We start from the raw sequence: 12,535 nt of genomic DNA on the forward strand, positions 1-12,535 counted from the left end.
CATGATATAAATGAAATATGATCTTAGACGACCATAAGCAGCGAGATCAGTGGCGTTGGAGTGGAAGGTACCGTGGGTTTCCAATGAAAGACCGATGCCGTAGTCCAGAATGAATGGTCTGCGCTCTGCGCATTACCACCTGTTGTCCCGAGATGCTGAACTTGCTCATATATTTCATCATGGTAACCGCTAGCATCGTCAGGGTTTGAAGTGCAACGCTCCGGATATTGTACAGGGTAGAGCTTACGGCTTTCAAAAAAAGATACAAGATAGGCAATGTGAGGGAATAGAGTCAGCCTGGAGTACTAAGTTGAAACACTACATTGAGCAGCGGTTTTCGATGATTACACTAAAAAAAAAATTGTTAGTGATTCCCGTTTACAATCCTACTCAGATAGGAAAGACGAGGTGAGGCCGTGGTCGATCAAAATAGTGAAACTACATCCGCACGACGATATACTGGCAGGATTGCTGCCTTCGAAAAGCGACACATGGATCGGAAAGGGGCTTTCGGCTGATAAATGAACCCAGTTTGTAAATATTAAATCCCCATACAAGATAAGACTTTTCATGAAAGAAGAGATAAAACTAAAAGAAGAGAGAGAAATAGACACGTTTACACGTTATGCTAGATACTAAAGAAAATTTACGTGTACCTTTATTTATAAGGCGTTCGAGGCTATAAGTCTAGTATAGTTGGTGAGCAATATACTAAATATAGTGAATATATTCGTTGCCTAGAAATTGACTCGACTATTAAGATTCGGGACATCCGACAGAATTTAGCGGAGAATTTAATGCCAGAAAGCCAGCATTTCCATGAAAGATATCTACCTTGTTTGGCATCTCCTCACAAGTTATTTTCACTACCATTGATGTACACAAGTCCGATGAGAACATTCGTATTCATACCATGCAGTCGTAATTCTTCCGATGACACCCAGTTTTCACATAGAACAATAGAAAAATACAGCACCGAAACAACAGCCAAAATTAACCCATAACAGTCTGCCATCCCTTCTCCCACATGACATCTAACCAAAAGACATCCCTATCGCCGGCATCCAGCCGCCTCCAGACCTCCTCGACCAACTGCATCATCCGCATCAGCGGCTTGCTCGGCAACCTCTTGGCAAACTCGCTCAGCCGCTCCCTCACGAACTCCCTCGCATGCCGCACCTTCTCGTTGTTGGCATGCAGATCAAAGTAATCCAAGCTGGACACGAAGCGCATCTCGCCGGCGGCGGCGACCAGCAGGATGGGCTGGGTGCTGCAGGTGCCGGAGCTGTGCGGCATCTCCTGCAGGAGGTCGACGACGTGCAGGGCGAGGCTGTTGAGCCAGATGCGCAGGTCCGTGTCCTCGCGGGCGGTGCCCGGGGTGGACGGGGTCAGGCTGCAGATGCCCGTCTTCTCCCAGCCGCGCGAGGCCGAGTCGGCGCCCAGCCGCCGCTTGAGGATGCGCGGGTACACGCGGTAGACTTCGAGCAGCGCGGCGCAGCGGTACGCCTCGCCCAGCTGCACGAAGTCGCGGCGCGCCGTGGCCGCGTCGCCCGTGTCGATGAGGTCGGCCGCGGCGGGCAGGTCCGACGAGAGGAGCTGCTCTTCGAGCAGCGTCGCCCACGCGAGCTTGTCGCGCTGCTCCTGCTGGGCTGGGGCCGAGGTGGGCGGCGGGCGGGTGGAGTAGCCGGGTGGGTCGGAGGGGGAGGAAGACGACGACTGGTTGCCGCGGTGGGAGAGGCGTTCGTGGCGGACGAGCCGGCCGACTTCGGCGAAGAGCATTTGGACGTTGGGAGCGATGCCTGTCCAAGGGTGTGGGAGGAGCTTGTTGCCGCTGGCGAAGGCGTGGCTGCGGTTGCCGCTCATGAAGGAAGATGCGATGCCCAGCGGACCGAGGCTGCCGCCGGCGGACTGCCAGGGCTTGCCGTGACGCCCTGTGGTGTCGTTGATGGCGGATTCTGGTGAGACGAACCCGATAAGCATCTCCCAGTAGATCAAGCTTTCCTCGAAGAACTGGTTCTGCCGCCGGATGACGTTGTTCTCAGGAGGAACCGGGGCGATCAGACGCGGATAGATCAGAGCACGCGCTGCCGCCAGGTGCGTCAAGCCCAGGTCGCTCTCGTCGTGCCAGCATGCCGTCAGGCCAAGCAACAGGATAGCAAGAAGTGCGCGCTCACTGCTTTGACAGCCAGTTGTCACCATTGCCATGTCGTCCTGTAGATGCTGGTACGCTTTGCGTTGAAGCTCCAAACCCATGACGACCATTTGCGGGTAGAAGTTGGCGAGTTGAGCAGCGGCCATGGACTGGATAGCGTAGTTCACAGAAGGACTTGAATCCCAGATGCGGCCTACGGCTGTGCGGAACGGGTTCAGAGCAGAGTCGAAAGAGGAGTAGAGCGCACAGACGCTCTTGAAGTAGTGTTCCACGAGAGCCATGCCGGGCTCGAAGAAAGCAGGGCCGCGGGACGGGCCGGAGTTCATGCCGTAGAAGCTGCGGAGCAATTCGCGTGAGAGCCGGCTGTCGTCTTGTGTGCCGTTTTGGGTGACCAGATCATGTGACTCCACGTTCTCCTCGGCTTCTTCATCTTCTACCGGGCTGGCACGATCATCGGTAGGGAACGCCTCTAAGATGGAGAAGTCGAGGTCTGGTATCTCAAACTCGCTGAAGTCGGGGAGCGGAGGATCGTCCTCAGGCAAGTCGTCCGTATCCGGCGGTTCCGTGGTGGATGGTGGTGCCACAGTATTGTCTACGCCTTGGTCTTCGCCTGATTCGATACTTTGCACCACCTCCTCCTCAGGCTCCTGTTGAACCGGCTGAACGCACTTTGCTACCCGTGCAATGTGCTCTTCGAGAGCCGCAGCACGCTTCTGTGCCTGATCGTCTTTGTCCCGCGCCAACCTCTCCTCTTGCTCCGCATCTCGGATTTGGCCACCGAGCGGTTTCCCGGCTCTCTCTGTCCGTCTCAGCCGCTTCCTCGGGCGCTCTTCCGCCTCTTGAATTCTTTCCTCCTCTTCTGGACTTGACGACTCGGCGAAATTGATGACTCTGCCGGCATCCCTCAGTCGCTTGTCTTCCCTCAGCTGGTTGGGCCCAAGAATAAGCGTGCGCGAGGCACCGGGCATGTACGCCTCATATTTGGTGCTCCACTTGATGAACTTCTTGTAGCCAGGGCAGACGATGCCACGAGTGACACAGTTGCGACAGTCTGGCTTGGTCTCGTCGCATTTGAGCTGCGTGCCGGATACATGTTAGTCTGCGATGAGCGAACGGGACGATATCAAGTTATATAGTACTGCGCATTCTGGACGGGACGGGGAAACATGGACATGTTGGGCAATGAGGGGAACTGAGGGGAAGAGTGGGCTGAACCGGGTTTCATTACCCTCTTCACTTTACAGCGCTGGCATCCGTCGCGCGACTTAGGCTTCTTGCGCGGCGGCAAGAGCGTTGCTGGGGCTTCTGTCTGGGTGGACATGGTGCTGGTACTGGGCGTCTGGTCCGGCTGTTCGTTGCAGGCGGCGCCTCGGGGAGCGATGAGAGGTTGAAACGCTTCTGCTTTCTCGCGGGCGCGACTGACCTCGTCCCAAAGGCTGACACTACAATATCTGGTGGTGAAATGTTTATCGCGAGCTGCTCATAGATAAGCGTCGGACCGAATTGCGGCGTCCACTGGGGGGGTGATTGCAATCGTTGGATTCCGAGTGGCGGGGCTGGCGCTGGCATCCGGGCTGGCCGCAGGCTGTAGTCACCGCTTGGGATAATACAGATCAACTCGCTACGTCAGTGGCCAGTCAACCAAGTGCTGATCGTAAGCGGGCCAAGCTTCGTTGTGATTTACGCGGGTCTCTGTCAAATCCGGGGCTGCGAGCGAGTGAGTCGGCGCTCGGGTGCGAAGCCGACTATCGCCCTGGCTGCCGACACCGGACGCCGAGTCTATCGGATCGCTTCCCAATGATCATTATCTCCAACCCCCACAGCCGTGACTGTTCTGCTGCATCATGTATCACCCGCAGTCCATGTCACCAGTCCGCCCAGCGAGATCAGCATCAACCAACAAGATCAATTTTCGCGCAGCCACCCATGGTATCGTTTCCGCCATAACCTTACCCTGAAAGACACCAGACGCCATATCGAAATCGTCAAATTCAGCTCCGCCCTAAACCTCCAACATACCTTTCAGCCCTTGCTCGACCGCAGTCAACCAACGTCCACGCTCTTCCAGATCATCGCCCATGCCTGCTTCACCAGCCTCTCTCCTTCTCTGTGCCTCCTTCGCCGCTTGCACCGTATTGCGCTTCTTTTCCTCCAACGGCTGCAGTTCTGTCTCCAGTCGCTCTAACTCTCGCGTCTTGCGCGGAACCGTCGATTCGAGACTGGACAGCTGCTTGTCAAGCGCTGCAAGCTCGGCCTCCCTGGCTGCCAAGACAGAAAGTGTCTCCGGGAGTGGCAGCGAGAGCGAAGGGTTCGTTGGGTGCGGTGCCTGGGTCTCCCGCAGCTTCGCGATCGTGGTTTCCAGGTTGGCAATTTCGGCGGGAAGTGCTTCGAGCTGAGCGGTACGCAGCTCAATTGACTCGTAGCCTATACTCTCTGGTAAGATCTCTGCCGGTTTTCCAACGCACTTCAGGCTCCTGAGACACCTACGTTTGCTCAAACCGCGCCCCCGGCGCTCGAGCTCAGCGAGCATCTCCGCAACCTCGGCTTTTTGTGCCTTGAGGGATGCCTTGACTTCGACCAATTGTGCCTCAAGCTCCGCGTTTTCACCCGCCTCCATCATCGGGGGCGGGTCCGTAGTTATCGCCGTAAGGTATTTCTCTTTGGTGACTTGCTCGACGTAGCTAAAGCGCAGTTTGGAGAACAGCTCCTACACGGGAAGTTAGCTGCAGCCATGAGTGCTCTCTTGCTAGCAGCCAGATCTATACCTTGTAGTGAACGAGGTCAGCCTGCAGACTGGCCGGCGTAGCGTCGTCTGCAGACATCTCAGAGGCAGCGGAATTGCGCTTGTCGCCATTCTTGGCCGGCTGTGGACGAATCTCGTTGCTGAGCTCGATTATCTTGATTTCTTGGGACTTCTGAAGCGATTTCAGGCGCTCAATCGCCTCGGTGTGGTCGGTACCCATGTTGCTCTGTTGCGCTGGAAGATTATTGTCGACTGTAAACAATGCGACAGCAACCGCGGGGATCACTGGCGGCAGGCGGCGTGGATCTCGCTCGGCTACTCCTCGGGACTGATAAGATTACTCGTCCGCTTCCTCACGTCACTGGCCGACTCCGACTGCCCGGCGTGTGCGCCCATCAGTACCTTTTCCCCACCTTGCGTGCTTTCAGGCAGCGCGTTGCGATACCGCGAGGATATTTCCTCGTAATGCCTACTGACGAACTCTCCGACAACTACGTGGCGGAGTTGTTGAAGAAAGATGCGAGGTCAAGCTCGGCACGCTACGCCTCCGTAGGGCTTCAGGCCTTCCTGCCTACGAGGTGAGCAGCGCAAGACTGTTTTCGCCCTGAAAGACAAGCTGACTTAGAGCAGGCCAACGGGTCAGGCTCCCAAGCCAAACACGCGATTTCTCCGAAATATCCTGCGCGACACAGACAATCACAATGCAGCTCTTCTTGCAAAGGAGGCCGAGGAATCAAGAGCAAGACTCAAGGCTCTTCGTGAAAGCGGTGGCCAAGGAAGCAACGAGCGATCACACAAGTCGCGCGAACTAGATCGGAGAAGCGGGGGCGCCGAGTCCAGGCCTTCCAAGCGACGGCGTACAGGAGAGAGCGACACAGAGTCGGACAGAGGACACCGCCGGCGGCGGGACGACGAGCGTGGCTCTCGCCGATCGCGTCGTTCGACGCGCGACCAATCGATAGACCGGAATGACCATAGAGACAAGGGGAAACGCAGTCGCCGCTCATACGATAGCGAGGAGGATCGAGAGCATCGCAGATCGCGACACTCGCACAGGAGTCGCAGACACCGCGATCGGAGCGCGACGGATGACGATACCAAAGACGGTCACAAATCTGAGCGACGCCATCGGCATAGGCACAGGAGCCGATCAGGAAGTAGAGACAGACGACACAGGTCTCGCCGGGAGACACGGTCCGAGAGTGTATCTGAAGAGGAAGAACGCCGTCACAAACACAGAAGGCGCAGATCGCCATCGAGAGAGGGTTCGAGGGACCGCTTAAAGGAACGGAACCACGAGAAGCAGAAGGAGCCCACCACGGAACGGCCACCGCGCAGTGCGAAGCCGTCAGCGTCGGAATCTGATCCCCTGGAGGCAATTGTTGGCCCAATGCCTCCACGCCCTCAACCCAAAGTCCGTGTGCGCGGGCGTGGAGCCATGAGAGCATCTTCCACGATGGATGCCCATTTTGCGGCTGACTACGATCCCTCGCAGGACGTGCAGCCTGGTTCAGAGGATGATGACTGGGACATGGCGCTAGAGGCTTTGCGTGATCGGCAGCGGTGGAAACAACAGGGCGCGGAAAGACTGAAGGCTGCTGGTTTCACGGAAGAGGAGGTAAAGAAGTGGGAGAAAGGAGGGGAGAGGACCGAGGAGGATGTCCGCTGGCGGAAGAAGGGCGAGGACCGAGAATGGGATAGAGGAAAGGTCGTTGACGACGACGGCCATGTTGATATCCGCGCTGAGTGGGGACGACTGAAGGGCACGTAGCGCATGCCACGGATGAACAGTTACGACAACGGAGTACGGGAATGTGAAAGCAGTCTCGGTTAAGTACATACACAATAATGCGAAAAGATTGGAGGTGCAATAAACCACGCCTTAAGACGAGGCGACTGAAGAGCAGGGTTCATTTCCTTAAGAGATGCCTTTGCCAATGAACTGTTCCCTACCTATGAACCATTCGGGGGTTCCTCTGGCCTGTGCAAACCGAGAGCCGCGGTCGGACGTGGTGTTGGAGCAGGAACGTGGGCGCTAACGATAAGATCGGGTCACGTGCAGCACACACTCGCTAAGCGGAAATTCGAACAACGGCCAAACCGCCTGCGCGACCCGACGGGACGACACCACCGACGACACCACCTCGAAGCTACGACAATCGACGCCAACGGTGAGCCCGACCTGCTCCGGCCTGCTGCCAATTTGCATCGTGCTAACATTGCTCTCCTGCAGTCCCTAATTCAAGATGAGTACGTTCCTGGCACCGATGGCGACCGCGCGACTTTTCCTCGACGACGGCAGGCACTGACGACCACCACAGCGAAGGGTACCTCCAGCTTCGGCAAGCGCCACAACAAGACGCACACCCTCTGCAGGCGTTGCGGTCAGTACAATCACCTGGAAATGGCTCGGCGAAGGATGCAAGAGCGGACGAGAGTCAAGGACGGAATACTAATGCGCCAGTTCTGCAGGTCGCCGCTCCCTCCATGTTCAGAAGCACACTTGCTCCTCTTGCGGCTACCCCGCTGCCAAGGTCCGCAGCTGTACGTTCACCCCGCAATGAATCCCCGAGATTTCCTGGACCACATCCCCGTTCTCCTTGATCGGGTCCTCTTAGCAAACGGACCGCGGCTGACACAGGACTTGTTGCAGACAACTGGGGCGAGAAGGCCAAGAGGAGGCACACCACCGGTTCCGGCCGCATGAGGTACCTGAAGACCGTTCCCCGCAAGGCCAGCAACAACTTCCAGCAGGGCATCGCCAAGCGCAAGGAGAGGTCGTCGGCGTAGATTATGATGAAGTCGTAGACGGGACAAAGCGGGGACAGTGGTGAAATTTCTTCCAAAAAGGCGTGGGGTATGTGGGTATACCACTACACGAATCGGAGTCTTTTCCTTGCAGGGGGCAAAAGAGGCAGCCATGCATTCCTGGATTGAATGAAGGGAGGATTTCATGTCCTTTTCCTTCCTCGTGTTCTTTGATGAGAGCAAAACATCGAGTACATTGCCCAATGGAACCGCTCACCCGCGCCTACATTTGGACCCGTTTTGCAATCTTTGAAGAAATGGTACTAAGATTTAGGAGCTCCGGATCAACCATTTACTTCCGGTCTCATCTTCCACCGACTGTTATCGTTCGCGCACTTCTCGAATTGAATCGCCCCTGCGTCGACATTACAATTTCAACGACGAAAGCCCCCGATTACGTCAAACTTCGCCAAATTATCTGCCGTCAGCCTCGTCTGAAATCCCGAACATTTGAAGAAGCTTCTCCCACCAGGCCGGGCAAGGTCGCAAATACGCTTTCGCCTGCCTTTGCCCATGAATCAATACTCCATTTTTCCTATGAATCCCTCGAGATTTTTTCAGTCAGTGATGATGCGGGCTTTTGCGAGGTGTAGCAGTGTGGTCTGTTCCTGAATCCGCGCCTTAGTGATGATTCCAATAACGAACAAGAGCATCCAAACGCCATGACATCAATAATTCTTGTCCCAATTCACTTCTCCATATTTCTATTCGATAGAATCGAGACGACCATTAACACCCAAGGGCAACAACGTGAGGACAGACAAAAATACACAACACGCGCAAAGATGCTGAGCATACTACAATAGCTACCGTAAGGCTGAATCCGCTGGTACAGCATGCATCCCTCTAATACATTATGCTGGAATGTAAAGGGCTTTTCTGCAGCTAACCCCAATCGCCCCTTCTATTCCTACAGCCAATGTCCTAGATACGACTCTTTTAATGTTCGAACGGACCAGCACCGGCCTAAGTTCGGATCGATCAAGCCACGCGAGACTGTTGATTCGATCGTTGATGTTCACGCCGCTGCTGTTGCTAGCTTCCTTCCTTGTTCTGCTATGAAATCCAACACTTCCACCTCACTTTCGGTTGGTGACGTTTCGTCGACATTTGTGGGACATTGCGGTCTACCATCTATGTGCTTCCGCGCGCTCCTGTTGTATGGAGCTGTTACCACCTCACCTTCACCGGTTGGGTTCGTGTAGTCCATAGTCAAGCAGCAGCCGCCATGCAATGTGTGCTTTCTCCGAGTTGTGGGGGTCCAGGATCATGTTGCAACTTGGCAGTGGATGGGCGACTCTCTTTCTCAGCAATGGTTCAATGCGGCAGTCCCGAATTTTGTGATATGAATTTTTAAAAACGAAAAATGATGACGGATGTGCATAATGTTAGGCATTCTGCATTTGTGCGTTATGTCATGTTATGGCCTGTCCTGCCGTGTTGTATTGTAACAAGCTTTGAGGTTAGCTGGAAATGAGGTGAAACTGATTTCGAGACACAATAGGACGTGAACAGCCATTGTAGGCACCACGGCTACTTGAATATCTATGACTGCACAAATCTTTTCTCCTATGTCGACAAACCCTCAACACACACACCCCGCAAGACTTTTCCAAAATCTCCAATCACTCAGTAAGATCAGTAACATGTCTACGCCATCCGGAGATCAAGATAACCGCAACACAGAACAACTCCACTACCTGAAACACCCACCACAGCAGCAGCAACCATGATCAAAGGCGGTGGCATCATCATCGGTGTCTGCGTCGGCGTTGTCGCCTTCGTAGCCGGCTGGGCCTGTTTCTGGGGTTGGCTCCGCAGTGCAGAGGAAGAGGTCGAAGTGCAAGCCGTGTTGGGAGCACTCGAGCTGGATGGCATGCAAGAGCATTATCAGCAGAGAAGGCAGAGCATGCACCGGCAGCCGCAGCAGAGCGTCAGTGGTCCAGCGGTCGAATAAGGGCCCTTTCTCTGCGCGCACAATTTGGCGGAAAGTGGGTGCCAGTTCCGACCTGGCCCGCTCGGGTGCTTTGGGGTGGTGATTGTCGTCCGAAGAGCGAAAGTTGGGAGAAAATGCGGAGGAGGAGAATAACACCTGGTATTTGAGAGATAGGCAGATGGAAAGAATTTAAAATACATAACTGTGCAGCCCGATGTCATTTGCTCGTGCTGGTTGTTTTTGGTGATCGAAGCCTCTGCTGGCAAACATTCAGTGTCGGAATGTGTTGAGGCACTCTGGCCGCGATATAGTTGCACTTGCTCGTCAGCACTAACACTTCATGCTTTTGAATCTCATCTTGCTATGATCTGCTTTCCCCTACCGCTTAACATCATTACATCACCATCACCTGAATCATAAGTTCTCAAAGTCTCCATTGCCACCTACCTGCCTCTATAATGTTCTATCCAGCGCCTCAAAAAATAACCGTTCAATTTACCATCTCCGACCCAACATGGTTCAGAGAACCAAAACGATGCTTCCGTCGAGGTTACGTATCAGGGCAAATACTTACTCCTCAACGCCTGGCTAATCGTGCTCATTCTGCTCAGCCCGCCCTGATGTTGCATATGGCTGAGCAGCTGCTCCTCCAACGCGCTCTGCGTGACGCTCGCATCTGCACAGAACCGAGTTAGCAATCCCTCTACCAACGTTTTTTCGCCAACGTAGCACTCACCGTCAAGATCGCTAAAGCTGCTCCCCATGCTCGGCGTCCCCTCACTCCCCTCCCGTTTCATTCCCGGGCTGAGCCGAGCCAACTCGGCCCTGTGCCGCGGGCTCAACGCGCCGCTGGCCGGGCCGCCGGAAGAAGGCGAGTACGGCGCGGTGACGGTGCCGGCGCGTCGCTTCTGCCTGCGGCCCGCGAAGGCGCCCTGAATGGCGGCGGCCGAGCCGCTGTTGGTGCGAGGCCTGCCGGTACCGGCACCGGCACCGGCACCGTCGCCGCCATAACCGGCATCGTCACCGTCCGTGCTGCGCGCGTCGCTGGTGGAGGTGAAGGATGCGTCCATGGTCGCCGCGCGGATGGGCTGCTTGCCTGCCGCCACGGAGGACAGGGGCGGACGGGATGCGCGGATGGTGCCGCTGGGGATGTAGCGGGTGGATGCGGGTCTCGCCGACTGCTGCGGATCGTGGTGGGTGTGGGCACGACGGGGGCCGGCGGAGGTGCCTTGGTGCTGGGCCTGCTTGGTGTTGGGAGCGGTCCGGCGGCGAGTGGGCACGGCGAAGGGAAGGAATTCATCGTCGTCGTCGTCGTCATCGTCGCCATCGGAGCGCTCGTCGCCAGCGCGGTTGCCGTAGTCTACGGTTTCGTCGGATTCGATATCCACGTCGTCTAGACGGGGGAGACCAGGCTTGGATGGGCGGGACATGAAGCGCGGCGGGCGCTTGAACAGTTGGCTTCGACGAATGGGGTTATCCTTGTCATCATCAGAAGACGAAGACTCCGATTCAGATTGGGACATCTGCATGGAAGCCGGGCTGACAGTCCTGCTATGGTTACGGCTCGTCTCCGCTGTCGGCTCAAGCGTCGGAGAAGCCCGGCGCGGCGCAGGCGGGAAAGATGAACGAAACGAGCTGCGTAGCGGCTGCCGCGGGCTCTGAGGCTGCTGCTGAAGACGGCTCTGGGTAATAGTCGTGGTCGACGGCGTACGCGAGAGTTGGCCTACAACACCAACCGTTAGCCAGTTCCTCCCCCCTCACTGCGAAAAGCAATACGAGCCACCTACCTCCCACCACGGGAGACGCAATCGCCGGCCTCCAAGGCACCGGGCTATCCCTCGTCGACCTGATCGACAGCGCGCTCACCCTTCCCTGCGCCGCAGACGAGGCGCCATTGCCGCTCCCTCCCCTCTTCATCGGCACACTCCCCACATTCCCGCTCCCACTACCCGCCGCCGCCGTCGCCGCCGCCGCCGCTGCGGTGACTTGTCCCGCACCACCACCACCACCGGCCGCAGCACCGCCACCAACCTTCCTCATCTGCGCCTTCACATGCTGCAGATGCCTTTCATACAGCCAAGCCGCCTGCTGCAGGATGAACCCCTGCCCGACCTCGAACCGCGCCGCCAGCTCCTCCCAGTTGATCTCGCGCCGCTGCTCGCCCCAGCCGGTGCCGATGCCACCACCACCACCGCCGCCGCCGCCGCCGCCGCCGCCGCCACCGCCGCCCCCGCTACTCATCGGCCGGCTGATGATCTTCCATAGCGCCTGGTCCTTGGTCGCGTCCCACTCGACCTGCGCGGGGTCCACAAAGTCGCCGCGCGCGAACGGCAGCCGCACCAGCACCGTGTAGTGCACCTTCGGGGCCGACAGCGGCGTTGCGGGGCCCGCGGTGCCGGCGGTGCTGGCGCGCTTGGTGCTGGGGGTTGTGGTGGCGTTGGAGAGCGTGCGGGTGCGTGGGCGGTGGGTGGTGCTGGAAGGGGGAGGAGAGGAAGACGAGGCTATTGAGCTTTGAGGCGGTGGAGCTCCGGCGGCGAGGGCGGAGGGCGTAGGAGGAGGCGCCATGGTGGGTTTGGCGTTGGGCTTGAGGGGTTGTTAGTCGTGGATGGTGACCATGGGTGACGTTGTCGAAAGGTGGGAGAGGCTGCACGGCGGTTGAAGGTGCACGAGTGGTAGCTAGAAGGTGGTGTGCTGGGATGGCGTGCAGCTCTCCCGGCGCGATAAGGAGCCGATAAGGCCTTTCCCCGGACTTGAGAACGGTTGTCTTGCCGCTTTCGGTCGGTGAGCCGCCGCCGATCCCGGAGGCCGTTACGGTAGCAGCTCATTCGGAACCACTGGAAGCTACCGTCATGTATGTGTACGGTAAGGTTGGATTGATCTTTCTTGTTTGTATGCC

The 12,535-nt window shown here is 56.9% G+C and overlaps 4 protein-coding genes across 4 annotated transcripts; 2 read left to right on the forward strand and 2 right to left on the reverse strand.

Moving 5' to 3' along the window:
- Positions 1 to 993: 993 nt before the first annotated feature.
- BKCO1_2600052 (60s ribosomal protein l37 protein) lies at positions 994 to 5,115 on the reverse strand (the record flags this gene model as incomplete). The annotated part of the gene is made up of 5 exons (XM_020273452.1): positions 994 to 3,228; positions 3,381 to 3,628; positions 4,172 to 4,576; positions 4,640 to 4,859; positions 4,918 to 5,115. 5 exons carry the CDS (start codon positions 5,113 to 5,115, stop codon positions 994 to 996), a joined length of 3,306 nt encoding a protein of 1,101 aa, XP_020130271.1.
- A 245-nt stretch (positions 5,116 to 5,360) lies between these two features.
- Positions 5,361 to 7,685, forward strand: BKCO1_2600053 (60s ribosomal protein l37; the record flags this gene model as incomplete). The annotated part of the gene is made up of 6 exons (XM_020273453.1): positions 5,361 to 5,473; positions 5,526 to 6,662; positions 6,958 to 7,066; positions 7,129 to 7,279; positions 7,368 to 7,439; positions 7,549 to 7,685. 6 exons carry the CDS (start codon positions 5,361 to 5,363, stop codon positions 7,683 to 7,685), a joined length of 1,719 nt encoding a protein of 572 aa, XP_020130272.1.
- Positions 7,686 to 9,432: 1,747 nt separating this feature from the next.
- BKCO1_2600054 (uncharacterized protein) lies at positions 9,433 to 9,660 on the forward strand (the record flags this gene model as incomplete). The annotated part of the gene is made up of 1 exon (XM_020273454.1): positions 9,433 to 9,660. The coding sequence occupies one exon, from the start codon at positions 9,433 to 9,435 to the stop codon at positions 9,658 to 9,660; it is 228 nt and encodes a 75-aa protein (XP_020130273.1).
- Positions 9,661 to 10,196: 536 nt separating this feature from the next.
- BKCO1_2600055 (autophagy-related protein 29) lies at positions 10,197 to 12,204 on the reverse strand (the record flags this gene model as incomplete). The annotated part of the gene is made up of 3 exons (XM_020273455.1): positions 10,197 to 10,315; positions 10,376 to 11,362; positions 11,427 to 12,204. The coding sequence occupies 3 exons, from the start codon at positions 12,202 to 12,204 to the stop codon at positions 10,197 to 10,199; spliced, it is 1,884 nt and encodes a 627-aa protein (XP_020130274.1).
- Positions 12,205 to 12,535: the final 331 nt, after the last annotated feature.

This window comes from Diplodia corticola, assembly GCF_001883845.1.
Source record: "Diplodia corticola strain CBS 112549 chromosome Unknown scaffold26, whole genome shotgun sequence".
In the NCBI taxonomy this organism is placed as follows: Eukaryota; Fungi; Ascomycota; class Dothideomycetes; order Botryosphaeriales; family Botryosphaeriaceae; genus Diplodia; species Diplodia corticola.